The 26,413-nt window shown below is 40.6% G+C and overlaps 1 protein-coding gene across 1 annotated transcript in view; it reads left to right on the forward strand.

Annotated features, from left to right (window-relative positions):
- The window catches only part of STK3 (serine/threonine kinase 3), a 111,131-nt gene extending 91,568 nt beyond the window's left edge, over positions 1-19,563 (forward strand). Inside the window, exon 11 of the mRNA XM_081919784.1 lies at positions 14,782-19,563. Coding sequence (XP_081775910.1) covers positions 14,782-14,940 — 159 coding nt within the window. The 3' untranslated portion in view covers positions 14,941-19,563. The remainder of the gene's footprint in view (positions 1-14,781) is intronic.
- Positions 19,564-26,413: the final 6,850 nt, after the last annotated feature.

Here is a 26,413-nt window from a genome sequence, read left to right on the forward strand (position 1 = left end):
AAGCCTTTCCTAGCCTGCTACCTGAGAGCCTTTTGACTTGATATGCCTGAGATGGAACCACAAACTGTCCTCTTGTCATCTACTGAGCTGTATCCACATTAAGTTCATCATCAAGCTAGGGATGGACAGGTCAGTCTACTTCCTGTCTATGTCAATTTCACATTCATAAGCCCATCCCATCCCATTTCCATATTAATCTATTCAAAATTCCCATTTAAATGTCATTTTAATATAAAATACTTATTTAGATATGTATTTTGCCTCAGTATATGCATTTGTAAACATATTTTACCCTAAAATATGCATTTTGGTACTTTTTTGAGCTAAGAATTATATTCTAAAATTCAGAGAACTGTGAAATCCAAAATATGTTTTGAGCCATGTATTAGTGTGGGAGGTGTGAATTAGATTGCTTAAAAGTGTCAACCAAATCAAATTCTTTTTCATCCCTAGCTGCAAGTAATCTGTATATGTTGATGATTCCCCCCCAATCACTTACTGTATGGTGGCTTCTTGGGGAGAAATGCATTCTGTCCCAGTGTTGGGAGACCCCTAATTGCTTGCTTTTGTGCAAGATCCAAAAGTGGCAGGAGAGGAATATTTCTTCTTCTTCCTTTAAAACATCCACAGTCATTTTGAAAGAATAGCGTGTGTGCGCGCGCGCGCACACACACACACACACACACACAGAGACAGAGAGAGAGAGAAAATGAAACGACAGGGGTGCATATGAGAGGGGTATTGCAGTCAGTTATTGTGCTGGTCCCGGGTGGGGGGTGTACCGTGAGGCGTGGTCAGAGTCCGGTTCTGGGTCGAGGGTCTGGAGACTGTCCACCAAGGGCGAAGCGGAGTCCAAAGCAAGAAGCCGGGCGTGGTCGGGAACTCCGGAAAAACAGGTCTGGGTGCTGGCAGAAACAGGTTTCCAACGATGTTCCTCCCACCACCTGGGACTGGGCTGACTGGCCTTTATCTCCTCTGGGGCCTAGGGCGGTCCCAGCCCACAGGTGACTCGCCTCTCCTGGCCTTAAGGCGGGCACTCCTCCTGATAGAACTTAGTTCCCTCCGCCTCTCTGCCCTGAGCCTCTGCAGCTCAGGAGAGGCTGGAGGGTTACTGGACCCAGAGGCCGCCTCAGCTTCCCCTGACAGGGCTGGGAGAGGAGCACCTGCCGGCAATGGGTCCTCAATCACCCCCGGAGCCAGAGTGGATTCATCTGGTGTCTGCTCCTGAGGATCCGGCACAGGTGCTGGCCCTCCTGTGCAGGCCGGGATTCCTCTGGTTCAGCCTCTGAATCAGATTCCCAGGCCATCACAGTCATCTAGGTAGGGCATAAACCTGCCTCCTGTCCAGTTTTATAGACTTGAAGTAAACCTTTATGACTTTATCAGTATATCAATTCATGAGCAATAATGCTACAGGAAAATGAAGATATTTATGTCCTCTTCGTTTTTATATTCTTATGATTCATGCTTTTATGTAGAAAAACAAAAACTGGCTTTTCCTGTATTACATTTGTTTCAGCTGAGTATTATTCCTGCCCCATCCTTCCAAGTAACTAATGTATCTACAGAATTTAATCTAAAGGAGCTAATCACACAAAGTGATGTTATTTTGTACTTCATTGAATAAGTTGTCAGATAGAATATGCCGCGTTCAAAGAATTAATTCTAAATAAAGCATCACAATTACCAGCTGATGGGAGCTTGTGAATGGATTGCTCATTTGGGTTTAAGTCAGAGCCAAATATAACAGATAATAATGGTATTATGATTCTGGATTTGGAACCCTTCCCCCACAACCCTATATGTAAATGTCTATCCCAACATATATTATATTTTAATTAAATAATTGTGCTAAAATGTTAAATACTATTGTTTTCATTTAGCAACAGTTGCAAGCAGTGCATTCTTACTTTGTCCCATGGAAATTATTGTATAAACTGGTTGAGGGGTTATTTTATAATAACAGTTTTAATTCTTAGTTCAAAACCATAGTTTAGCATTTTCTTCCTTATGGATCCTCTGTTCTTGTTGTCCATTAAAATACCAAATGTGCAGTGTGCTACAAGATTAATGGGCACCGTTCCGCTGACCGTGGCTCAATTAAGATTAATAATAACAATAATTTATTATTTATACACCGCACATCTGGTTGGGCTTCCCCAGCCACCCTGGGCGGCTTCCTAAAAAAATATTAAAATACAGTAATGCATCAAACATTAAAAGCTTCCCTAAACAGGGCTGCCTTCAGATGTCTTCTAAAAGTCTGGTAGTTGTTGTTCTCTTTGACATCTGGTGGGAGGGCGTTCCACATGGAGGGCGCCACTACCAAGAAGGCCCTCTGCCTGGTTCCCTGTAACCTTACTTCTCGCAATGAGGGAACCGCCAGAAGGCCCTTGGCGCTGGATCTCAGTGTCCAGGCTGAACAATGGGGGCGGAAACGCTCCTTCAGATATACTGTCCCGAGGCTGTTTAGGGCTTTAAAGGTCAGACCAACACTTTGAATTGTGCTCAGAAACGTACTGGGAGCCAATGTAGGTCTTTCAAGACCGGTGTTATATGGTCTCGGCGGCCACTCCCAGTCACCAGTCTAGCTGCCGCATTCTGGATTAGTTGTAGTTTCTGGGTCACCTTCAAAGGTAGCCCCACGTAGAGCGCACTGCAGTAGTCCAAGCGGGAGATAACCAGAACATGCACCACTCTGGCGAGGCAGTCTGTGGGCAGATAGGGTCTCAGCCTGCGTACCAGATGTAGCTGGTAAACAGCTGTCTTGGACACAGATTTGACCTGTTCCTCCATGGACAGCTGTGAGTGCAAAATGACTCCCAGGCTGCGCACCTGGTCCTTCAGGGGCACAGTTACCCCATTCAGGACCAGGGAATCCTCCACACCTGCCCGCCTCCTGTCCCCCCAAAACAGTACTTCTGTCTTGTCAGAAGTAACGTACCAGTGAGAATTGTAACATAGCACAGAATTGGGAAGGGAAGAAGCATACCAGGTGCAGCACTGGGGGCATTTTGCCATCCTGAAGTCATTTGGAAATCAGCATCAAGTGAATCATTTATAAGTAGGCACCCATGAAAATTTTGAGGGCAAAGAAAGATTGGGCTCCTTAGGCAGTCAGAGGATGAACTTGAGCTGTACACAATGATTGCATATCTGGATTTGAATTTCTGCTCTACCCATAAGCTTTTTTTCTGAAGGAAAATGGATTTATTTATTATTCTTTCAGCCACTGAGCTCTTTGGGTGGTGAACAAAATAGAGAAAAAGACTATAATCTAAAAACATATAATCAAGTCAATAAAAACGCAAGAAGATACAATAGAAACAGAAGTCATCAGAAGCCATAGACCTTGTCCCACTGAAGTGTAATGCTTGTAGCTATGTTGTATTCCCTAGCATAGCTTAGCTTTGTAGTTGACTAGCTTGTTCCCTGTTCTGCTTATGGAGTCCATACACTTGTCACCATCACTGTTACTCCTGTCCTCTCCATGTCTTGTTGGTCTGCTCACCATCCCCTCTCATCCTGCCTTTCTTTCATCCTTCTTACTCCTTCCTTTTAACTGCCTTTGCTGCTGTACTCAACCCTCCATCATCTGTTCATTTCCCTCTATCCTTTCCCCCTCATATTTTGTGCATAAAAAGATCCAGGAGTAGTAGACTGACTTGGGTAGGCATCTGGAATATTTATTACAAAAGATCATATTCTAAGGGACCACCAGTGGCTTTCTGTATAAAGTGCAGTTAACAAACAATATGTAGATAATATTGCCTAAATTAAGTTTTGTTTTCCTAAACCCTTCTGAAATTGGCAGATTTTAAACTGTGCTGATTTTTCCTACTTCCATATAAGTCAAGATTTGTCGGAGTAATTAAGATACATTCGTATATTCAAATAGTTTTCAGAAGAACTTGAGAGAGATCTCCAGCAAGCATTCCTAGTTACTATGAGGTAGATTTACTGTAACAATTTTTGCTAACCATTTTTGGAGATGAACATTTTGTGCTTTCAGAATCAAACTTCTGTTGTTCACAGCTAAAGCACTGATGTAACCTAACACTCATCTATGGTTGTTGGTTCACTTATTCCACATTCAGAATAGGTAGCCCTAATTGCATAATTTCTACATAGACTATGCAAATACAACATACGTCTTAACAGAGGACCATCACCATGGGTTTCTGAAGATGTTCTTAATGAGAATGAAGTGAAAATACAGGGCTATTCAACTTAAGTTTTACTCAGAGTAGAGTCATTGAAATTAATGAGCATTAATAATTTAGGTCAATTAATTTTAGTGGATCTTCGCCAAGTAAAACTTAGTTGAATACCACCCATGCAATACTACTTGCCTCTAATACTGGTTGTTTCAGAATTTTTAAGGCAGTTTAAATGGCATCCCTTTTAATGGCCTAGTTCACACATAACACTAGACCATAATTTAGTGTTGTGTAGAAGTCTTGGACTCATGCATTCCTGTCCTCTCCTATCTTCTCTGCTGGTGTAGTCACAAGGAGGAGATAGTAATAATCCACTTCCATTTTTAACTAATTGCCATTTCTCATGTCTTAACGTTCAGCTGTGGCTAATATTAATTACATGGTTGGTGTTTTTAAAAAAAGGCAAGGATTGAAGTTGGTTTGTTTCAGTAAACCATAGTTAATGCTAATCACAGATTGTTCAGGCATAACAATTGACTATCTAAGTTAATGTTTTATTGATGTTTTTTTATGATTTTATTGTCTAAATTATGTCAATAAAGGCTGAATGTATGGCTATGTTAAGTTGAAAAAAGAAGCAAATTCTTCTATTTTCAAAAGTCTTTAAGTAGCATTTCAGTTGTAGAACTGTCTTGGCATTTAATTTCTGTTGTGATTTTTTTTTTTAAAAAAAAAGTTTCTCGGGCAAGCGGTATCTCTGCCCGTTTTGTTTCTCTGGCCCTGCCCACCACATGGCACATGGCTCTTGGAAGGTCGCCCAGGAGGGAAGGATACTCTTGGACTGCAAAGCCTTTTGAAGAAAGCCTTATTAGACATTTTTAACATATCTGAGACAAAATTATTTGCTTTCAGCTCAACTTCAGGTGTTGACAGCTGTATGCTGAGGTATCAACTGGGCTGGAATTTCAAACAAACTTTAACAGTATTAAGAAATGCAACATAGAGCAGTAATTTTAGCCACCTATTTCAGAATACTCTATTTCGCAAGCATTACTATTTCTCTGTTGATCTATAATATTATTGACACCCCTCCATTTTATGTTTGAGAAACTTAACAAATCTTGAATTTCTACTTGGAGAAATAACAGTATAGTAGTAAACTATAATTTTGAAAATTATACTGTGACAACTTTATGCTGAGCCAAGCTGCAAGCTAACTTGATGATCTATTGAAATACCGTACAGTCTCCGTAATGCAAGGCTTGCTTGCTTAGTTATTTCTAACTCTTAATCTAAATGTGTGCTAACTGAGCTGTGAATCTGGAAGTCACTGGTTTGAATCTCTCTTTATTAAGTGACCTTAGGCAAGTCTCTCTTCTTTTTGCTATAGATTTGGAGTGAAAGCTTAGCCTTAATTTATATTTCAGTATAATCCAGTTGAATATCTTACACTACTCAGTATATTTATTGAACGCGGGAGGGATTGAGAAAGAGTCTATTATAATGTGGTTTTGGGATCGGTGGCCTTTGTAATAAGGCCATCACAGAGACTCATGTTGATTTAGCTTGCAGATTAATGTGCTCAATTTGCTAATGAAAAGATTTTTATTGCAGCAACTTGCTCTACTAATTCATCTTGGGTTTTGTCTTTGAAGTCTAATGACTTTGCTTTCCATCCCTTTTTCTCACCAATTTACTGGACTCCTCCAGAATTCACATGGTTTTCCTGCCATAGTTGCAGCTTCATTCCTGGTTGCAGTTAAAGCCATTTTACATATTAGAACGCATGGAAGATGTGCCCTATGCATGATCCAAAAAGTAATGTGCAGGGTTTGCAATAATAGATTTGTAGCCAGCCCTTGAGGCTGGATGGAGTTCCTGATAGCAGATTAGGAACCATGCACAATATACTGAGGAAAGTAACAGATCAGTGTAAATCTTTACAGTGGTACCTCGGGTTAAGAACTTAATTCGTTCTGGAGGTCTGTTCTTAACCTGGAACTGTTCTTAACCTGAGGTACCACTTTAGCTAATGGGGCCTCCTGCTGCTGCCGCGCGGCCGTGCGATTTCTGTTCTCACCCTGAAGCAAAGTTCTTAACCCGAGGTACTATTTCTGGGTTAGCAGAGGCTGTAACCTGAAGCGTCTGTAACCCGAGGTACCACTGTATATATGAGGATTAACTAAATTTACCCCTTGCCCCTACTGTGCACCGTTGACAGAGGTCAGCCTTCCATCAGTTCCATCAGAAAACAGTTGTTATCAATGCAGATAGACAGCCCCAAACACCTTTCAGGTGAATAGGTGCATTGGACACATCCTGGCAGAATTGTGTGGGCGGCTTCTTTGTCGGGTGCCTGTGTTTCTGGGTTGCAGCTGCAGTTAATGCTAGTACTGTGCTTCCCTATTGTCAGTAAATCTTTAGAACATACTGCTTTTTAAAAGATCTAATAGCGCCATGCTTTTATTTACATCATTATCCCTGTCACCTCAGCCACAGTTAGCTGTTATCGTGTGAACTCTTGTAGAAATGTCCTTGGCTGGATGAGACTAATGGCATTATCAATAAGCAGGTTCTGGCTGTAGGCTTTTGACCTCAGATCAAGAAATAAACTGCTTGACCTTCAACTTGCTTTTCCTTGTTTCAAGCACAGTTTTTAATAAAATGAGCTCCTTGATGGACTAAACTCCATAAAATAAAACCATATTCTTCTTACAAGCAGCAAAGGAATGAACTAGAATGGAGATTTGGAAAGAAAGAAAAGGCTGCCTGTTACTTGAATCTATTAACAACTCAAAACAATCTGAGGCATGCACTAGTTAAATCTTAGAAAGTGCTACAGGCAACCCACCATTGCAATTGCCATAGAAAATTATTGTTAGTCGTTATGTTGATAGTTCACATTGTTGGAATTACTAGCAGATGGGAAAATAGATGACTCAGAAATACAGTATTAGCTATCCATATTTTTTAAATCAAAGGCCTCTAATAAAGCCTGTAGCATCTGTGAGATTCATTTAAACAGTTGCTAGGAAGAAATTGTGTTTGAAGCAAACAAAACACTGTCTATATAATTTGTTTCTTAGTGAATGTCTGTTTTGTTTAAAAATTTAAACACCAGTTATTTTGGAAATGTTAACTGATGCCTTCCATGTCTTCCATTTAATAACAGTATCTAATCTAAAATCAGAACATCGATTATTTGTGAATGTTGCTGAAATGGGCTGGAGCTTCTGTGCATTCCTGCCATTGTTGTTTTAAACAATAAGTGAGCAACATTTTAAAAACTATTTGGAGATTCATAAGCATCTTGGAATTCCTCAGTGACAATTGGTGTATTGATTGCCAGTGTGATCCTATGCATGGTTACTCAGAGATCAATCCCACTGGATTCACTGAGGCTTACTTCCAAGTAAGTGTGTTTCAAGACTGCAAACAAAGAGGTTCAAGCAATTTCTGGGCTTTGCCTCCCAGTATCTTTATGTTGGTGGGACTAAATAAATCAAATCAAAAAGTTGTAGGATTGACAAGAATTAACCAGTATTTGTGTTACCGGGGATGGCAATTGCTTTGATTTGATTCATAGTTGTCTAACTCAAAATTGATCTGATTTCTTACTTGATAACTAGCCACATCTAATCAAACGGTATTTTATATCATAGAGAATGCCTTGCTTCCTTTGAAGTAAAAGTATGACATACTCAGATTTTAAGAAGAAATTTCTCAAAAGTTTTGTAATAGTCTAAAACATAGGCTAAAAGTGTGGACTTATTTTTGATAAGATGCAGTGCAAAAGACCTCAATACTTGTTTGCATGCTGGGAAGGGTGAATACCCAACCTTCTGCCTAACTGACCAGAAAGAAATGTCTCCCTGGAGTTAAATAACTTTCTTTAACAAGACATTCATAAGTGGGTTCAAAATATATAGATAAAACTAGTAGCACTATGGACATTTTATTTCGTGATCTAATCCAAGCTGATCCAAAAATAGGAGTTGCACCAATTTTTCTTCAGGTCCTTTTTTCTAATCTCTGGACATTTTACTAATCTCTAACTTAGCATTTATTTATTTTTTCTTTCTTTCCCTGGAAATCTGCTGTAACATGGATGAATAGAGGCAAATAGTATACAACTCCAATCAGAGTCTACTTAATTTATCACTAACTAGTTATTACAGTCCCCCCCTTTCCCCCCCTATGAGACCATGCTAACCACCTTGTATATAAAACTTTAAAACCCAATCCTAGCTGAATTCTGGATGACTTCAGCTTTGTTTGGCTAAAGCTATGATGGTAAGTAGAAAACTATTCTGATATGCTGAGATGGTATACAACTGTCACATTTTCTAACTACCTAGACAAATGTCCTAAACTTGAAAAATTTGTTCACGTTTTTGAATGTTTTTCAGACATGGAATGCTTTGGCAACCATTATGTGCTGAACAAGGGAACTGTGGGTTCCAGTCCCCGTTCAGCCATGAAACTCACTTAGTGTCTTGGCCTTAACATACCTTTCAGGATAGTTTTGAGGATGAGGTAAAGGTAAAGGGACCCCTGACTGTTAGGTCCAGCCGTGGATGACTCTGGGGTTGTGGTGCTCACCTCGCTTTACTGGCCAAGGGAGCCGGCGTACAGTTTCTGGGTCATGTGGCCAGCATGATTAAGCCACTTCTGGCGAACCAGAGCAGCGCACGGAAACGCCGTTTACCTTCCTGCTGGAGTTTGCACTTTGACATGCTTTTGAACTGCTAGGTTGGCAGAAGCTGGGACTGAGTAACAGGAGCTCACCCCGTCGCAGGGATTTGAACTGCCAACCTTCTGATTGGCAAGTCCTAGGCTCTGTGGTTTAGACCACAGCGCCACCCGCTGTGGATGAAATGAAGGCCTAATGGGATGTTATGCTAGCCATGACTGCTACCAAACCCCACATCTACCTAGTAATGTCTATTAATATAAAATCATGACAAAAAACATCATTCCGTTTTAGCATTTCCCTACCATCTTCCCAGTTCATTGGCTGTTGCTTGCAGAGGCTACCAGGGAGATGCTAGTTGGTATCACCTTCCTAATAGTGTTTTGCAGAAGAAACAAGTTGGCTCTTGAAGGCAGGGCAAATTGGATCATTTAGATAATGAAGAGATTTCTGCTTTTAAGCAAAGGTTATTACTGTTAAGTATATTGTAATTTTAATATCATTCAACTCTTCCATTGGGGTTCCAGGCATGGAAATTTCTTTAAATAGTTTGCATATAAGATGCAATATTTAATTCATAACTTCGTTTGTTTCATGTAAGTAATTAATTGACTTCTGTCTCATTGCGCTGGAAGGGGCAGCATATAGAAGGCAGGATTGTTGCAAAATGCAAAATTTAGTGAAAATGGGGATCACAGTACTATTCTTAAATACAATATTCAGCCAAGCTCTCAACTGTGGATAATTCTGTTTAGTTTAAATTTTAGAATCCTGTGCTCATTATCACAAGAAAAAAATGCATTGCCGGGTTTGGGTAAAATTTTCATGAGCAGTATCTTGGGAAATTTTCAAACCATGTCAGGATGAGTTGGGGTATGTTGCTCTACTTGAAATCTAACATTTTTTAAATGTCATTTTTAACAATCTGCTCTTGGCTATGGAGCTCCATGTTTAATTTCATAAATCCATTGCTGCTGTTAACAAAACAGTCTATCTGTGTGCATCACATTGTGCCACTTTTCACTCAAATGTTGGCTTCCCTTGTATTTTGGTTCTGCCCACCTCCCTGGCACTTGAATACTACAAGCGTTGCTTTGGAGGGTTTTTTGAAAACACATATTGCTGATTCCAAAGAGGAAAATGACTCATTTCCACAATTCTGTCTCTTCCCAGCTAGCATTTACTTTCAAAACGTGCGGCATTAATATTATGAACTACACTAGTTAGCTTCCAGAAACAAATGACAAATGAATGTTTATGTAATTTGTCCTTTCTCTACCCTTTAATGCAGAAGAAGGAAAAAACAGTAGTGGCCCTTCTTAAGTGCTCCATTTCTCATATATATATATATATATATATATATATATATTGGGGGTACTGCATCTATTTTATAAAAACAGCAGGAGAGAGACCAGAAATGGCCATCAGCTATATCAAGGAAAGTTACCTATTTAGGCCACGGACCATTTTAACCGGAAAATAGTAAGGTCTGTTCTTCTGCAGATTTTGAAAAAAGGGGAGCAAATAAGGATGTAATATAATGATCTTCAAGGGACTGCCATTGAAGGCAAGATGAGATGAACCTTAACTAGGTGGACTTGGTCACTGTAACCCAAAGAACATGCACGTGGGGGAAGACCACTGCCTAAATTTAGTGTGCTGTCTGCAGATAACACAGGTGGCGCTGTGGGTTAAAGCCTCAGCGCCTAGGACTTGCCGATCGAAAGGTCGGCGGTTCGAATCCCTGCGGCGGGGTGCGCTCCCGCTGCTCGGTCCCAGCGCCTGCCAACCTAGCAGTTCGAAAGCACCCCCGGGTGCAAGTAGATAAATAGGGACCGCTTACCAGCGGGAAGGTAAACGGCGTTTCCGTGTGCAGCTCTGGCTCGCCAGAGCAGCGATGTCACGCTGGCCACGTGACCCGGAAGTGTCTCCGGACAGCGCTGGCCCCTGGCCTCTTAAGTGAGATGGGCGCACAACCCCAGAGTCTGTCAAGACTGGCCCGTACGGGCAGGGGTACCTTTACCTTTTACCTTTACCTGCAGATAAGACCAAAAAATTTCTGATGGGAGGTACACAAAAGCCTTGAAGGCCTATGTGCAAGATTTACATGTCTTCTTACAGAATAGTAATGAACATTGCTCTGTGCTGTGTTTGCTGTTTTCTTCACATTGGCCAGTAGTTTACATTGCCCAACCGCTGGATTATTGGATTGTGGACTTTCAGTCCTGAAAAATATTGAAAGGGAAAATGGTTTCATAGCTGGGATAGGTAGCACCAAGTGCTGTTGTCTGATTTAGGAAAGATACATGGGTCTGTGTGAGTTGTTGTGGTTAGTCGGGTTTTTAAAAAAGCTATAAAAATGTCATTTAAAGAACTTCTCTATTTCCCGCGGCCTTCACAGGAAGAGAATGCTTCTACACTCTCTTCTTGTAGCAGAAGTTGATTGCCCTAGGAGATTCTCAACAGCAATTTCATTGTTTCAATTGATATTTTACAAAAACAAAGGACTTTTTGGCATTCCAGAATTGTTTTCTAGTGTAACAACATAATTAAAGTATGATATGTGTTTTCAATTTTGTAGACAAAGGATATTTTTGGACTACAGAGTAGCTTCACCAGGAAATTGTTTTTATCTGATGAAGCAATGGCCTATTCGATGCCAGAGAGTTTTGTTCAGCAGGAAACAGAGTTTCTGTTTAATCCTTCCTAAGTAATCATGACGAAAATAATCAAATCAATAGCTTTAGCCTACCCTTCCCAAGCTGAACCAAGGGTTTTACGGGTTTTTATTTGTAGCTTTTACTTAATTAATAGCAAACAGAAAGTGGAAGCGAATGAGCTATGAGCTTGAATGTTTTAATAAATGTTTGTACATTTTCTGCATGAGAGCCTTTAGTAAAGTCGATTTGTTCGTGCATTCTGCTTAATCCTTTATTCATGGAAGGTGTAGTTTCTGAGAGTGCCTGTTAACAATAACATTGTTTCAGGTGTACACACACATGTATGCACACACACATGTGCACATCAAGCCAAAAAACATTCTATTGAGGCAAAGCACATATTTTGACTGGCCCCTTTGAAATGAGGTATGCACAAATCATGGTTGACAGCATGAACATTGGCTATTTTTTATTTCTATCTACCTAATGTTGTGGGTGGGTGGTTCTCAAGTCCAGGAATTAGGAAGGTGGCCTATCCTGGGAGGTGTTTTACTTCCCCTGAAGGAAAAGGTTATACATAGCTTGGGGGTTCTTAAAAGGAAACACAACTGTCCTTGGTGGTGAGGAATGCCTATGCTCAGTTCCTGCAATGCCCTCTATATTGGGCAACCCTTGAAGAATATCTAGAAGTTGCAGCTTATGCCGAATGCCACTTATTGACTATTAAGTAAAGCAGCTAAATGGGGTCATATAACACTGATCCTTAAAACACTGCACTGGCTCCCAGTCTGTGATCAGTATTCATGGTGTAGGTATTAGTACACAAAGCCCTTCATGGCTCAGGATCCAAGAACTTGAACGATCACCTTCCCAGCCTGTGCTTTGCGATTGACTGAGGAGGTCCCACATGTGCTCCTACCAACAGGAGTGGCCCATGATGTGGTGACTAAAGACCGGACCTTCTCAGAGGTCAAAAACAGCACTGCAGTCCCTGGGGAAGGGTGATCATTCTAAATTCTGCTAAGTTTCAGATGTCAACTGAAATCATTTTTGTTCACCCTGACTTTGGGGACATGAGTTTTGCCCTGGGTCTTGACTAGCATTATTGTCGAACCTCTGTATAATGTTATTATTTTAGCTGTTCTGTTTTAAAATATTTAAATGATTGTGTACTACAGTTGTTCTTGTCATGTTACTACCCCTCCTCTCTTGACATGTCCCTGACATGGCTCGTTTTGGCCCTTTTCATTGTAGTAGGCATAGACCGGTGAATCTCTGGAAATGCGACAGGACTGCCTGCCAGTGGCAGATTTTCGAGATCTACTGGGTAGGGTACTTGTACCCAATCCTAAAGCACTCTTGTGTACATTGCTGTACTACAGGACCACGTGGTATTTTGCTTGCCCAACACGCATGGTTCTTGCGAATCTGTATGCTGCAGATGACAATAGAAGTAAAGGTTGAAGATAATATTTATATCCTCAACAGAAAGAGGTCCGACTTTGATGATGGAAGAATACACTGAATTCAGTATTGATTCACAACCAGGTCAATTCAGATACCATGTTTTTATTCATTTGCTTCTTTCTTAGGCCCATGTGTTCAAAATGTCAGGGAATTTACTGCAAAATCAAACTTGTGTTGTTGTTTTCCCTCCATATAAGGGTATGATTTTGTCTTTATTCTTTTAGATGGTTTGTTTCCCCTAAAACAGGCAAAATTTTACCACCAGCAAAACCTGATTGGTATGCCTGCACACACAGCAGCTCTGGTGGATGATGTAATAAATATGAACCCCAGGGTTCTTTTCCCGTTTTGAAACTGTACTATTTCCTGCAAGTACAGGTGGAGGAGCCCCCACGTAAAGCACCCCCCCCACTTGCTGGCAAGAATCCAGCTTCACTGCAGCTAGCCAGCATGCAAATGAGCCATTTTCTTTGTAAATAGCCCTCATTATTATTAATGTTTGGATAGCTCCTGAGAAATTAATCAAGCGCTCCTTTTGCAAAAATGCTAATGTACTACTGCCCTGAGAGGAAGGAAGTTGATTTTAACAGTCTCCTTTTTCTGAATCCAGACCATTGTTTTTGGGCAGTTTTGATCATCCAAGGCAACTTGCCTTGAGTAGGTGCAACAGTGACCCAGTGAAGGATCTGAATTTTTGTCAGAAGGCCCATATGAGCATGTTGAAAATAGCTTGCTGTTTCTGTATAGCAGTGAGTAGACCATTCACTGCTAGCAAAGATAATAGGAAACAAATTAGGAGTAAGGCAAGAGTAAATGGTTGCTTTCCGCGTCACAATAAAGTTAGAAGTTCCTGCCTCCTAACATACAGAGCTGCCTTAGGGCCAAACTAGGCATGACAAGCTCCCAGATTTTTAGATAGCATGTGAACCTAGGCCAGAAGCTGAACTGTTGTTTGTACACTATCAACAAACCACAGTATGAAACCATGGTTTGTTGTTGGTTAACAAACCTTGGTTTGTTCCAACTGTGATTTAGCATTACATGTAAACTCAAAACCCTTACTTAACCATGCTTTGTTTGAGCACCCCATCCCATATACCACGGATGTCCAACCGGTCGACGGCGATCGCCAGGTCGATCGCCAGTGATATTGGTTGATCGCGGTCAACTGTTAGCTCATTTCCGGCCTGGCCCCTTGCTGTGTCATTCATTCGTGCAGGATTGGAGTTGGAGTTATTGCTGCCCTGCTCTTTTTTTGGAGTTATTGCTGCCCTGCTCTTTTTTTGGTAAGCATTATTTGGTGTTCCCGTTATCATATTAGGACTGCAAATTTGGCACCTTCCAAAAAGATAAATAACTTCAATGTGCGCCCTTAAAAAAAGCTCACAACTTTGATCTTCTCCCCCCCACCATTGGGTAGATCACTGCCATTTATTTTTTCCTGGGAGTAAATCGCAGTCTCTTGGGAGTTGGACATCCCTGCCACATACTTATGAAAACTACAAAGGCACGAGGTGAGAGAAATGGCAAACCAAACCAATCGGCGAAAAAGCCATGGTTTGTTTGATCTTCTGTAGGACCACTTGTGGTTAACTCATGGTTTGTTAACCATTAAACTATATGAAAACTGGAGCTAAAAACAAGCTAAGATACTGGGGAACCTCATATGCTCATATGTTGTCAAGTGTTAGGTTATTTGTTATGCATTTTGCTGCATTGTGCACAGCTATTGCTCGAGCTTAAGTTACTCTTATTTTAAATAAGCTTTATGGCTTTTGTTTTTGTTTTCCTATCTGGATAGTTGAAAAACCTGAGTTTGGAAGAGCTGCAGATGAGGTTAAAAGCTTTGGATCCAATGATGGAACGAGAAATTGAAGAACTTCGTCAGAGATACACAGCCAAGAGGCAGCCGATTTTGGATGCTATGGATGCAAAAAAACGAAGGCAACAGAACTTCTGATCTTCCTACATTGCAAGATAATGCAGCAAAGCGAAGTGGACACTGGTGAAAACTGTACATAACTACAAGTCTTGAAAACTTGCGACTTTGAGCTTCACAACAACTTAAGCTGAAGTCCTTAAAGAAGGCACATTGTATGTTTGGCAGCCTGAGTGAAAATTCTGTCCTATTTTTATGTTTTAATACAATAGAAATTTCACATTCCACTTCCTGATATTTTACTTGGCTATGTTGCAGTAATGATGTGTGTTGTACAATAAGGAGTAGTGTCTAGTTCCTGGTAAGACCTAAAACTATCTCCTAATTGCACAATAATGCAGGGCCTTAAGTTGCAATATATTTTCCTCCATTTAAAAGCATATTTATTGTATATGCGTAGGTGATCTTATTTATTTTGATGCTTGATGCTTCTTAGCTATAAATAGTGATTGCAGATACTAATAGTGGAAGCCGTGATAGAGTAAGTAAAATGTATGTGTGCGGCCACACTCTAAACAAAAGTTACGACGATATATTAAGATCAGGCTCAGGTTTCGCGTGTTAGCTCTACTTGGCTTGTAAGTGCACACTTGGGATTCATGGTTTTGTTTTTGGTTCTTCTTTTCTTTGAGCTTGAAGTTCATGCGTTTTAAGCACTGTGGAGATTTTGGGGGGTTAGTGATAACACTGGCAGTGCTAGAGAAAATGCTCACGTAGGGACATAGGGCACAATCCACTAAAAGGTTTTCCTGTGCAATTTTTTAAATATATATGAATGGGGGTTATGCACTCTTAAACAACTTCCATTCATCACCCAAAGATTTGAATATGAAACCTCCCCAGCAGGTTTCCCCCTAAGCTTGCCACTTTCGCTTTTTGTTGAAAAGGATCCTACAAAATAAGGGACAAGTGCCTAGGTAGTTTTCTCTCTCTCTCTGTCTCTCTCCCCCCCCCCCCCGCATTATGCAGGAAAAATTCAGGTCACTCATTTTTGTTTCACATTTTTGCCTGCCTTTGCTTTTCATTTATAAACTCTATTTTAATATCCTACTTGGTTCCACAGTTAAAAAAAAATACTGTTACACTAAATGGACCATTTTGAACTCTTGCTTATTTTTTCAATACCCTCACCCATTTTTTCCTCCTTGTATTGGAAATATTTTTATTATAAACATACGTTAAGAAACACTAATTGAAAAGCCAAAGAAAATTATTCTGGTCCATAGCTACAAGCATGCACAGGTGCCCCCCCCCTTAGTATTTCTCCTTTTTGGCAGCTTTTCACAACAAATGCCAAAGCCATTTAAAAAAACAAACTGCTGAGTTTTAAAATGCATTTTGCATTTTGCTGTTCAAGCAAAGGAAATAGCTGTGGGAAAACTCCCAGGCAAGTATGTATCTTACAGCGCAATCCTATCCATGTCTACTCAGAAGTAAGTCCCATTGAGTTCAATGGGTCTTATTCCCATGTAAGTGGTCATAGTGTTGTGGCCTTAATTACCTTGCTGCATTGTGAGCAATAAATAGGAATCCTAATTTAATAATCCCCCTAAGGAGACAGAGCATATCAGTACGTTTTAAATATCCTAACTGCATATTTGCAGTTGTATTTTCTTATAGGAAATACATTTTCTGTAGGGAAGTACCACTGCGAGAAAAATGCAGTATCCTAAGAGACAGGTAGCCTTGCATAACAGTGTGCGTGTGGCAATAAAAAGCACACCAAAATTCCCGTAACTGTTAGGCAATCTGGCTTTTGCAAAGTAACAGGTTTGCTACCAGCACAAGTACTGCAGCCCTGTTGTCTGGGGTTTTCTTGGAACAGTGCAACCTCAACGGGTTTTGCTTAGTGCAAGTAGAGCCCTAGTCCAAGATCCTGTTTCTCTCAGTGGCCAATCAGATGCCCATTAGACACCCACAAGCAGGACGCAAGGTCAGCTGCAACCTTCTCTGCCTCTGATCCCGGAGACAGCATCTAGCCATTGACAGCCTTACCCTCCCATCAGTTTGTCAAAGCTCCTTTTAAAGCCATCTAAGGTGGTAGCATCACCACATCTTGTAGCTGATGAATTCCATAGTTTAACCATGGGCTGTGCGAAGAAGCACTTCTCATGTAACCCACAAGTGTGAGGTCCCATGGCAGCTAGAGTTTTCCCTGTGGCAGCAGGAGCTTTTCTTAGCCAGCCAGGAAACCAGGCTGTTTGCCTCTTAATAAGTTGCTATTACTTTTTCCAGTCCTTGATTTGTGCTTATATACGGTAGGGGAGAAGTATCCTATTGCAATCAGTATAGTAAGCTCCTTCTGTACAACTGTGCAATCCATTTCATAAGCCATTGTATAATTACTTTCACATTGACTACAGGTTTATTTCATCTTGACTTTCCCCCCTGACTAACAATTAATGTAGCTGTGGTGTTTCTATACCTCCCGGAACATGTGCTATTATTGACAATGACTTGTACACAGTGCTGGTAAAGTTTTTATTAGTGACCACTATGTAGATATTATTCTGCAAATATTTCTGGGCTTTACACCAGATACTCCATTTGTAGCGTGCGTTGCAGACAGGCAAACCATACAGCACACATTCCGAAAAACCTTTAAGCAGTCAAAAGAAATGATCAGCAGAGAGAGAGAGAGACCATATCTTTAAGTTTCAGCTGAGTATGATCTTAGAACATGCTCTGTGTACCTGTCCTTAAAATAATATAATATAATTTATATTTTCCTGAAATGCTCTTTCAAACCCTGAATTGCTTTTGTGAAGGAAGCGGGGAAAGTTGTGGTTGCAAACCTTGATTGGAATAAATACCTTGATTGGAATTGTGTGCTCCTGGTATGCCACTATTTTTCATCACATCAGAGTCGTTGTGATGTTCTGTGAAAGTATAGTTGGTCATTTAGTTGTAAATCAGATTTCTAAAACCTTTTGTTAAATAAAATACAGATTTGTTGTTAATTATAGGTAATTACGGCGTGACTTCCGGAACCGTTCTTTTTATATGCTTTATAATAATCTACAGTACAGAAGAATCATGCACACTGCTTCATTGGCAGTATGATCATCCTCCACTATAGTAGCTAGCATGTGTTTGCAACATCCTGTTTGAGATGAACAGTGCAGAGCTGCACATATATATTTACAGTAAAGAATAATTCCTTGATGCAGCTCCTAGCTAATGCATGGCCGTACAAAAGCTAGGAGGCTGTGGGCATTGGGAATGGAATGCATGGGTCCAATTGTGCTTCTGCCCTGAGAAAGGCTTTTCCATACTGAAATAGCAGCACTGTTTATTGCTTCTGCTTTAGTTCAGTGAGAACCCCCACCACTAACAGCAAGTCACTTGTCCTCCACTGGGTTTACTAAAAAGGTGAGTGCCTCTGTTACTCGGCTTCATTATATCAAGGGGTGTCAAGAGAGGCCCCCATCAGTTTTTCAGAGCAGCACCAAAGTCTTAAAGTTTTTAATGAATTTATAAGTCACAACTTTTTCAATTAAGCAAAGTGAATTACTAAAAAGATCACTGTGGGCATCAGCCTTTTCTTCCTCTGGTGTGCCTTATACATAATTGACTTTGACCAATCAGACATTCTCTGACTTCCTCGCTTGATGTTGCTTTGATTACTGTTGCACACTGTAACCCGGAAAGACAGTATTAAAGAACCAGTGAGCAGGTCAATACACATGCAAAGAATCTGGAAAATCTATGTTCACATACTGACCCATTTTGAATGTACAAAGATCTGCATAATAAACAAACATACTCCTGCCTTATATTGCCCCTTTTTTCCTCGCTTTTCAGCATCCCTTGATTAATCCAGGAAGTTAACCATAGTTTCTTGCTCTGTCCGGTTTGAGAACATATGATTTCCAGGCTTGGAACAAGCCAGTATGTTAAATCAACTACAAACTGTGGTTTCAGATCATGACTTGTTCCAAACCAGTTAACTATAGATTCTCAGTTTGGAAATAATGGGACTAAGTTTCATGGAAGACTTCTCAGGTTAGTCATGGTGTACCAAAGAAGGAATGGGAGATATGAAGATGGAATATGCAAGCACAGTTTATGAAGCGAGGATATATATGTCCACACTCAACCACTCAGTTTCACAATAGCCTTTTACTCCAGAAAGATGGAACTGAATTGAATCTCTCAGTTTTATTTTATTTTGTTAAACTAAACTACAGTTAATACACCTTTAAATCAGACTGCAAAGTGGCACACAAAACATGCCATTGGAATTGTATATGTACAGAAATGAATATAGCAACTTTGAAAAGTTGTTTATTGGATCAAACAACAAGCTATGTGCTACAAACTGAATATGGGGTTAGAATTTATATGCAATTGGCCTTTTATTAGTTCATATTTATTAATATTTACTGAATCATATACTATTAATGTCCTTAACTTTTATTTCCACTGAAGACATACATATTTGGTAAAGTATTTATTTTACTATAACTTGCAATAAATCTAGTAGAGTTGATTATTATTAACCTTAGTGAAATTTTAACCCAGCTTGGTTTATGGTTTGTTTCCTGTCTTGTATATAAAAGTTTTAAAGTACAGTTGCCCCAAACTCTGGAAAAAACAATTGTTTGTTACCAAACATTTTGAATAAAAGTTATTTTCCATCTATGCCTCAATTTGTCATACTATTCATTCTAGCTTTGCTAGGTTGCATTTCTAAACTCACTTACTAGATAATGTCCTACTGAACTTGGAGGGGGTTTACTTTTGAGTAACTATGCTTAGGATTGTGGCTACAGTCTTCAGCAGTCTTCCACTCATGTATATATGTGTGTGTGTTTTAGAATTAACACACAGGCTTGCCAATATTGTCTCTGTTTTCTTTATTTGCTTGACTGTTAAGTCTTGAATTAAAGTTTTCTCGAATAGATATCAGTGGAAGGCCTGTTTAGCTGTTATTCTGAAAATCAGATTAAGAACTCTCTTCCAGATTAATCAGAGTATGGCTTATTTTTTAGTAGCCTAGTGGTTGTACTGCCTAACTCCAGAAATTGCTCTTATGGTGTCCATTTATCCCATACCAAGTACTGGACAGATCAGCCTGGAGGTAGATGTCCATCTGAGGCTTCCAGAAATTCACCTTTGGCGATTTAGTATGCTGTGATACTTCTTGGGCACACTTAACAACATTTTTGAAGAATGTCTTTGCTAATGTTTCTCACAAGCAGTGTGGTTGTGTAGGAAAGATACATGAACTGAAAGACCCCTTCACACAATAAAAAGTTGCAAGAGGGAAATTACACAGTGAACGGGCACAATAAATGCATGTTCAAGGGGAAGAGCATAGCTTAGAGGTAGAGTGCATACTCTACATGCAAAAATTTGCTGGTTCAGTCACCGTAGTCTCCAGGCAGGGCTGTTTCTTGCCAGAATCCCTGAAAAACTGCTACCAGTCAGTATACCCAGGAGTAGTTTATGAGTTGTTGTACTCCCAACTCTCATCTGCTGCAGCCAATGATCAGGAATAATGGTGGTTGTCTTCTTCTTTGGTGATTACATGTAGCCGAGTAAGATTGTCTTCCATGAAAACGGTCTTAGAAGTGAGTCTGTAAGTGACTGTGGAGGCCAGTTCTGGATCCACACGTCCTTCCACAGTGGGGACATAGTTTTCCAGTTAGGAGTTGATCATGGTGAGGATTTGCCAAGTGTGCCTTCCTCTTAGAACGTTTCTCCCTTTTGTCCTGAGTTTGAGCGTCTTCAAATTCCATGCCACATATGGTAAAGGCTGTTCTCCATTTGGAGCACTTGCAGGCCAGTGTCAACATTTATAAAGATTTGCCTTGAGAGAGCCTTTAAACCTCTTTTGTTGTCCACCAGCATTATGCTTTCCATTTTAAAGTTTGGAATAGCGTAGTTGCTTTGGATGATGATCATCAGGCATCTGAACAACATGACCAGTCCAATGAAGTTGATGTGGAAGAATCATTGCTTTGACACTGATCTTTGCTTCTTCCAGTACACTGGCATTAGTTTGCCTGTCTTCCCAAGTGATATGTAAAAATTTTCAGAGACACCATTGATGAAATCTTTCAAGGAGCTGGAGATGGTCCATGTTTCACAAGCATACGGTAAGGTTGGTAAGTACAATAGCTTTGTAAACAAGTGTTTTGGTTTCCCTGTGAATGTCCCTATCCTCAAACACTTTGTGCTTCAGTCAGGAGAAAGCTGCACTCGCAGAGCTCAGGCGATGCTGGATTTCAGCATCAATGTCTCCCCTTGTGGAAAGATTGCATGGGAGTTGTATAGCAACAACAGCTGGAGAGTGGCATGTTGGCTACTGTTGATTTACACAATATTCAGCTAGATGGATCCATTGGTCTGACTCAGCATATGGCAGCTTCCTATGTCCCAATTTGTTGTTCAACACTGGCAAGTCATTTAGAAGAACAGGAGACTACTGCATTTCCAGACATATATCTTGCTTGCCAACTAACTACTTTGTACAACAATGCAGTTTTATTCTTACACACACTAGTTTCAATAACATGATTATTTATTAAGCTGATGAAAACAGATCCCAGAATAAGACTGACTTGATTAACAATGGAAAACATAATTATAGGCTGCTAACACAATATGGATGCATGATGGATTATCTTACAAAATGTGTTGTAGCCATTTAAAACTTCTTCCACAGTAATTTATCTAACCACTCATCAGGGAGATATCTGCCGAATAGAGGAATCTAGCCTAGTCTTGTGAACAAAACCACCCACCCTGTAATAATTTTCAGTCACAAGGACCTTGAATAGTTTGCACACAGTCTAAAACAACACTGGACATAAGCACTTTCTTTTGAAAAATGCTTAAAATGGTGTACTCATTGTTTTGTGTATTCTGTAATAAAACCTTGTTTATCTCAAGTTGTCAGACACATTGGATAAGCCAGAAGGATGGACTATCACTGAGTAGTTGATTTTGGTTCTGAATTCATAACACAACCCTGGAAGTGAAGGCTTGTCTTGAGTAAGGGGATGTCCCAGCCTAAAAAACATAGGGATGGCTTTGGTGGATCAGATCAAACATCTATTCCAACATTTATTCCAACATCTGCCACAGTCAGTGAAATGTTCCTGGGAAGCTCATATGTATGTGTTACCCTTTTCTTTCTTCAGTAGAACTCAAGGTGATATACTGTGCCTTCAGACCAGAGCCTACAGGTAGGGCCCAGTAGAGCCATCCCTTGTACTGTATTTTTCGCCCTATAGGGCGCACTGGCCCATAGGGCGCACCTCATTTTTTGGGGGGGGGAATGAAAAAAAATATTCCCCCCCCAGCCGCGGGGCTGGGGCGGGGGAAGCCCGAGCTTCCCCCGACCCCAGCCCCCAGAACAGGCTGCTATCCGCAAGCCTTGCGAGCCCGGCGGGAACTCCCGCTGGGCTCCCAAGGCTTGCGGACATCTGCGCGAAGCACGGGGCGCACTCCGGAACACACCCCATGTTTTGGGCTGCAGGCTGCTGCCCGCAAGCCTGGAGAGCCTGTCAGGCACTCCCGCCGGGATCTCAAGGCTTGCGGATAGCTGCCTGAAGCCTGGAGAGCGAGAGGGGTCGGTGCGCACTGACGCCTCTCACTCTCCAGGCTTCAGCGAAAGCCTGCATTCGCCCCATAGGACGCAGACACATTTCTGCTTCATTTTTGGGGAGGAAAGAGTGCTTCCTATAGGGTGAAAAATACGGTAATTTGTACATAGCGGCTGAAAATTAGAAATATTCACTTTCTCTCTGGATAGGAATGTTCTGCTACCTTGGTTAATTCCCTTAAATAGACCTATGCAAAAAGTGAGACTAAAATGATCAGAAAAATAACACATTTCCTCTATTCTTAGTTTGCCCATCTTACAAAAGGCAGAGGCTAGGTAATACAAAGGCAAAACATGACTTGGAAAACATACTGGTGAGAAAGTCAGTTCCATTCAACTGGAGGAGGGGGGAAATAGATAGTGGAGTTCAGGTGTGATCATGAGTTCTATCACACAATGGGTGACATCAAAAGGAAATCCTCTAGCCCCACCCCTTTGGGGCCTGCAGGGAGCTGCAGGTGGGTGGGTGGGTGGGTGGGGGCAGAGAGTAAGGAGAAGCTGTGTTGGATGAGTGGACACCACCTAGTGCTCTGTTGGATCTCACTCAATTACTATTAAAGTTTATGAATTTGGGTTACTGCCTTGTTTTTAAGGTATTGTTTGAGAATAATTCCCTTAGGTATAACTGCACGGTAGAACTGTGTGCTACAATATGCAGGGAATTTGTGGGGCCTTAAACCCCCCCCAACAACTACTTCTGAAGCTCATTAGAAGGTATAACAAATTTTCTATCCCGAACTTGAAGCAAAATCAAGTCAGAAGCACCTATTCCAAAAACCTATTCTGCAAAGTGAAAGAAGCTGTGATTACATTGTCTGATCAAGTTTTTATGATGATTTTGGTGGTTAAATTACATTGCAACATGTAGAAGTAGGTGGATGTTTTATAGTTTATTTGGTGTCCCTGTTCCCTTCAGATAACTATTATACCTTTTTGCACAAGACTGCCTGTATTAAAAATGCAATCTACCATCGAGAATACTGTGACATTTTAACAGTATACATGTTGGAAGTTTGAGAGCCTACATTTTTCTTTCAGAGATAATTTGTGTTGCCTTTTCTCTCCCCCCCCCCTAGTATAAAACAGAATTGTCGGTGCTTATTTGTATACCAGTTAACAGCTAAATGTAAAAGCAGGGAAATGGTAATTTGGAACATCCTTTTTTTAAAAAAATGAAGTAAAACAGGGAATGAAATGTTCCTTTTCTGAAGTGCTCTCAAAAAGCCGGCCCATTTTCACTTTAGTCAACCATAGGTTGGGGGTGGGGAATCTGTGGCCTTCCAAACATTCTTGCTTTACAATTCGATCATCCCTGAAATAGCGTCTTCTTCTTTTTACATATATAAATGTTGTTGTTAAATTATGACATCATATTACAACATTGTACAAACATACAATAAAATACCCCATACTGAGGCAGAGGATGAAGTTTTGGCAATACGTCAAAAACGACATCCAAGTAAGGTAGTAAGTTCCTACCCCAGACAACCTTTTGTATAGCAGGTAATATACAGTTTATGCTAAACATTTTTTTTTATAATGGGGAGTCCTCCATTTTTAGCCACGAACGTAATAAAGCTGTTCTAATCTACTTCAAGAGTCTTCATGCTTCAAATCTTGTGCTAATTTTATTTATTAGTCCATTTTTCCTCGTGCTATTTGCCATCCTTTATTACACCGATTTGTCAAAGAAACACCCTCCCAGTATCTCATTAGTACAAGCCTGACCGCTAGTGAAAGAGAACTTATTAGGGGTTTGAACTGCAAGTTAGTGTTATCTCCTGTAAAAAGGCTGAGCAGAGCCATATCTGCACATGTAAAAGGGTTTTGTCTGGTACTTATTTTCATTTCAACAAATATTTCCTCTCAGGATGGAGCCCTTTCCCATATGTCCACCACATACATTGACTTCCGGAACAGATTCTGTTCAGCTTCCAAGGTATGACTGTACACTTTTGTTGCACTGTATCTACAGCTTTCTGTTTGTTATTTTAAACTCTCAAGAGGTATAAAATGATACAGTCAAAGGGTACCATTCTTTTGTATGGCTTTTTGTAGATTCCCACCACATACTTGCAGTGCTTCTTGGATTTCCTTAAACTGTTTTCTGTTTCCTAGCTCAGCAAGGAATGCTAGGCTGAGCATTTCTACAATGGTGGCGCTGTGGGTTAAACCACAAGATTCTAGGAGCTGCCGATCAGAAGGTGGGTGGTTCGAATCCCCGTGACGGGCTGAGCTCCCATTGCTCGGTCCCTGCTCCTGCCAACCTAGCAGTTCTAAAGCACGTCAAAGTGCAAGTAGATAAATAGGCACCGCTCCGGCGGGAAGGTAAATGGCATTTCCATGCACTTCTCTGGTTTGCCAGAAGCAGCTTAGTCCTGCTGGCCACATGACCCGGAAGCTGTACGCCGGCTCCCTCGGCCAATAAAGTGAGATGAGCCCCGCAACCCCAGAGTCGGTCATGACTGGACCTAATGGTCAGGGGTCCCTTTACCTTTACCTTTATGAAGAGATGGGAAGGAGCCACTGTGCACCATATACTTCTCAGGATATGTTTGTAAAGTTGATACAACTTAATGCCATTTCATGGTAATTCTTTCAGATACCTGCCTTTATGCTAGTGTGAAGGGTAACAGGAGGGGTAAAGTATTGCATTGCATTGCAATGCCCAACTTTCTCATGCAATGCTTGCTGAGGATCTGCTGCTTAGCAAATAAAAAACAATAGTCATAATTAATTAGTAATCAATAAAAATTGAATATCTTCCTGTGACTATAAGCTTTCATTTGTCCCTGGGCATGAGAAATGTCTGCCCTGTTGGTAGAAAATCCTTCTGAGCAGGAGAAAAGTTTTAAGTGTGATGATTGTGGTTGTGCACATATGATACAAATTGTTGACTGGATGTAACCATAGGCTGTTTTCGTAGTGGTCCCTTCTATTAGTCAAGGATATTGAAGACTTGATTGCTCTACTTTAAGGGAAATCCGATGGCATCCAGGTTTGTTTATCTTCCATAATGCAATATTCCTTAAGTTACTGGTAGCTACTCGATTGTTCTGTGCAAGGATTTGCTGAACCTAAACCTTGTTCAACTGGTAAATGAAATGATCAGCTCTGTTTATATACCCAAAGCTGTCAGGTGTTCCATGGTCAAATGTGGAGGGGAAATAATCAGGAATGTTAACAGGAATGTGTATACGAGTGTTTGTGTAATAGATATCGAGGGTATTATTCCTCTTTAAAACTGCAGAATTTATAACCAAACTATTTAGGAATTTGAGTATATGTAGCTTAGTTGATATATATCTCATCCAGGCCACAAGGACTGTATTACAAGCTGTTACCCAGCAGAATGCTTCTGTTTGTAAATATATTCAGGAAACATTTTTAAAAAAATGATCCAGATGAAATTGAAAGCCAGACAACACTGAGCTCCAAAGAGGCACCTCAATGTGGTGCAAAAGTGGCTGTTTCACCCATGCTCCTGTGTGAGCTTCCTGGCTGAAATAGAATTTGATTCCATATGACCGGGGTCAATGCCCAACAGCTTCCAGAACACCACAGGTTCCCCATTCTTATAGTAGAAACTACAGTGGAACCTTGGTTTTTGAGCATCTCGAAAGCCGAACGTTTTGGAACCTGAATGCTGAAAATCTGGAAGTAATTGCTTCCGTTTTCAAACACACCTCGGACGTCGACCATCTTCCAAGGCGCATTTCTCAATTTTCTCAATGGAAATTGCTGATAGCCCTTTGTGTCTTGGTTATTGAACATTTCGGAAGTCGAACAATCTCCCAGAATGGATGACGTTCGACAACCAAGGTTCCACTGTAGTTCAATTAACAGTGCAGATCTTTTGATGTCTGCCTAGCAGTAAGT

The sequence above is a fragment of the Podarcis melisellensis genome (assembly GCF_964234715.1).
Source record: "Podarcis melisellensis genome assembly, chromosome: 7".
In the NCBI taxonomy this organism is placed as follows: Eukaryota; Metazoa; Chordata; class Lepidosauria; order Squamata; family Lacertidae; genus Podarcis; species Podarcis melisellensis.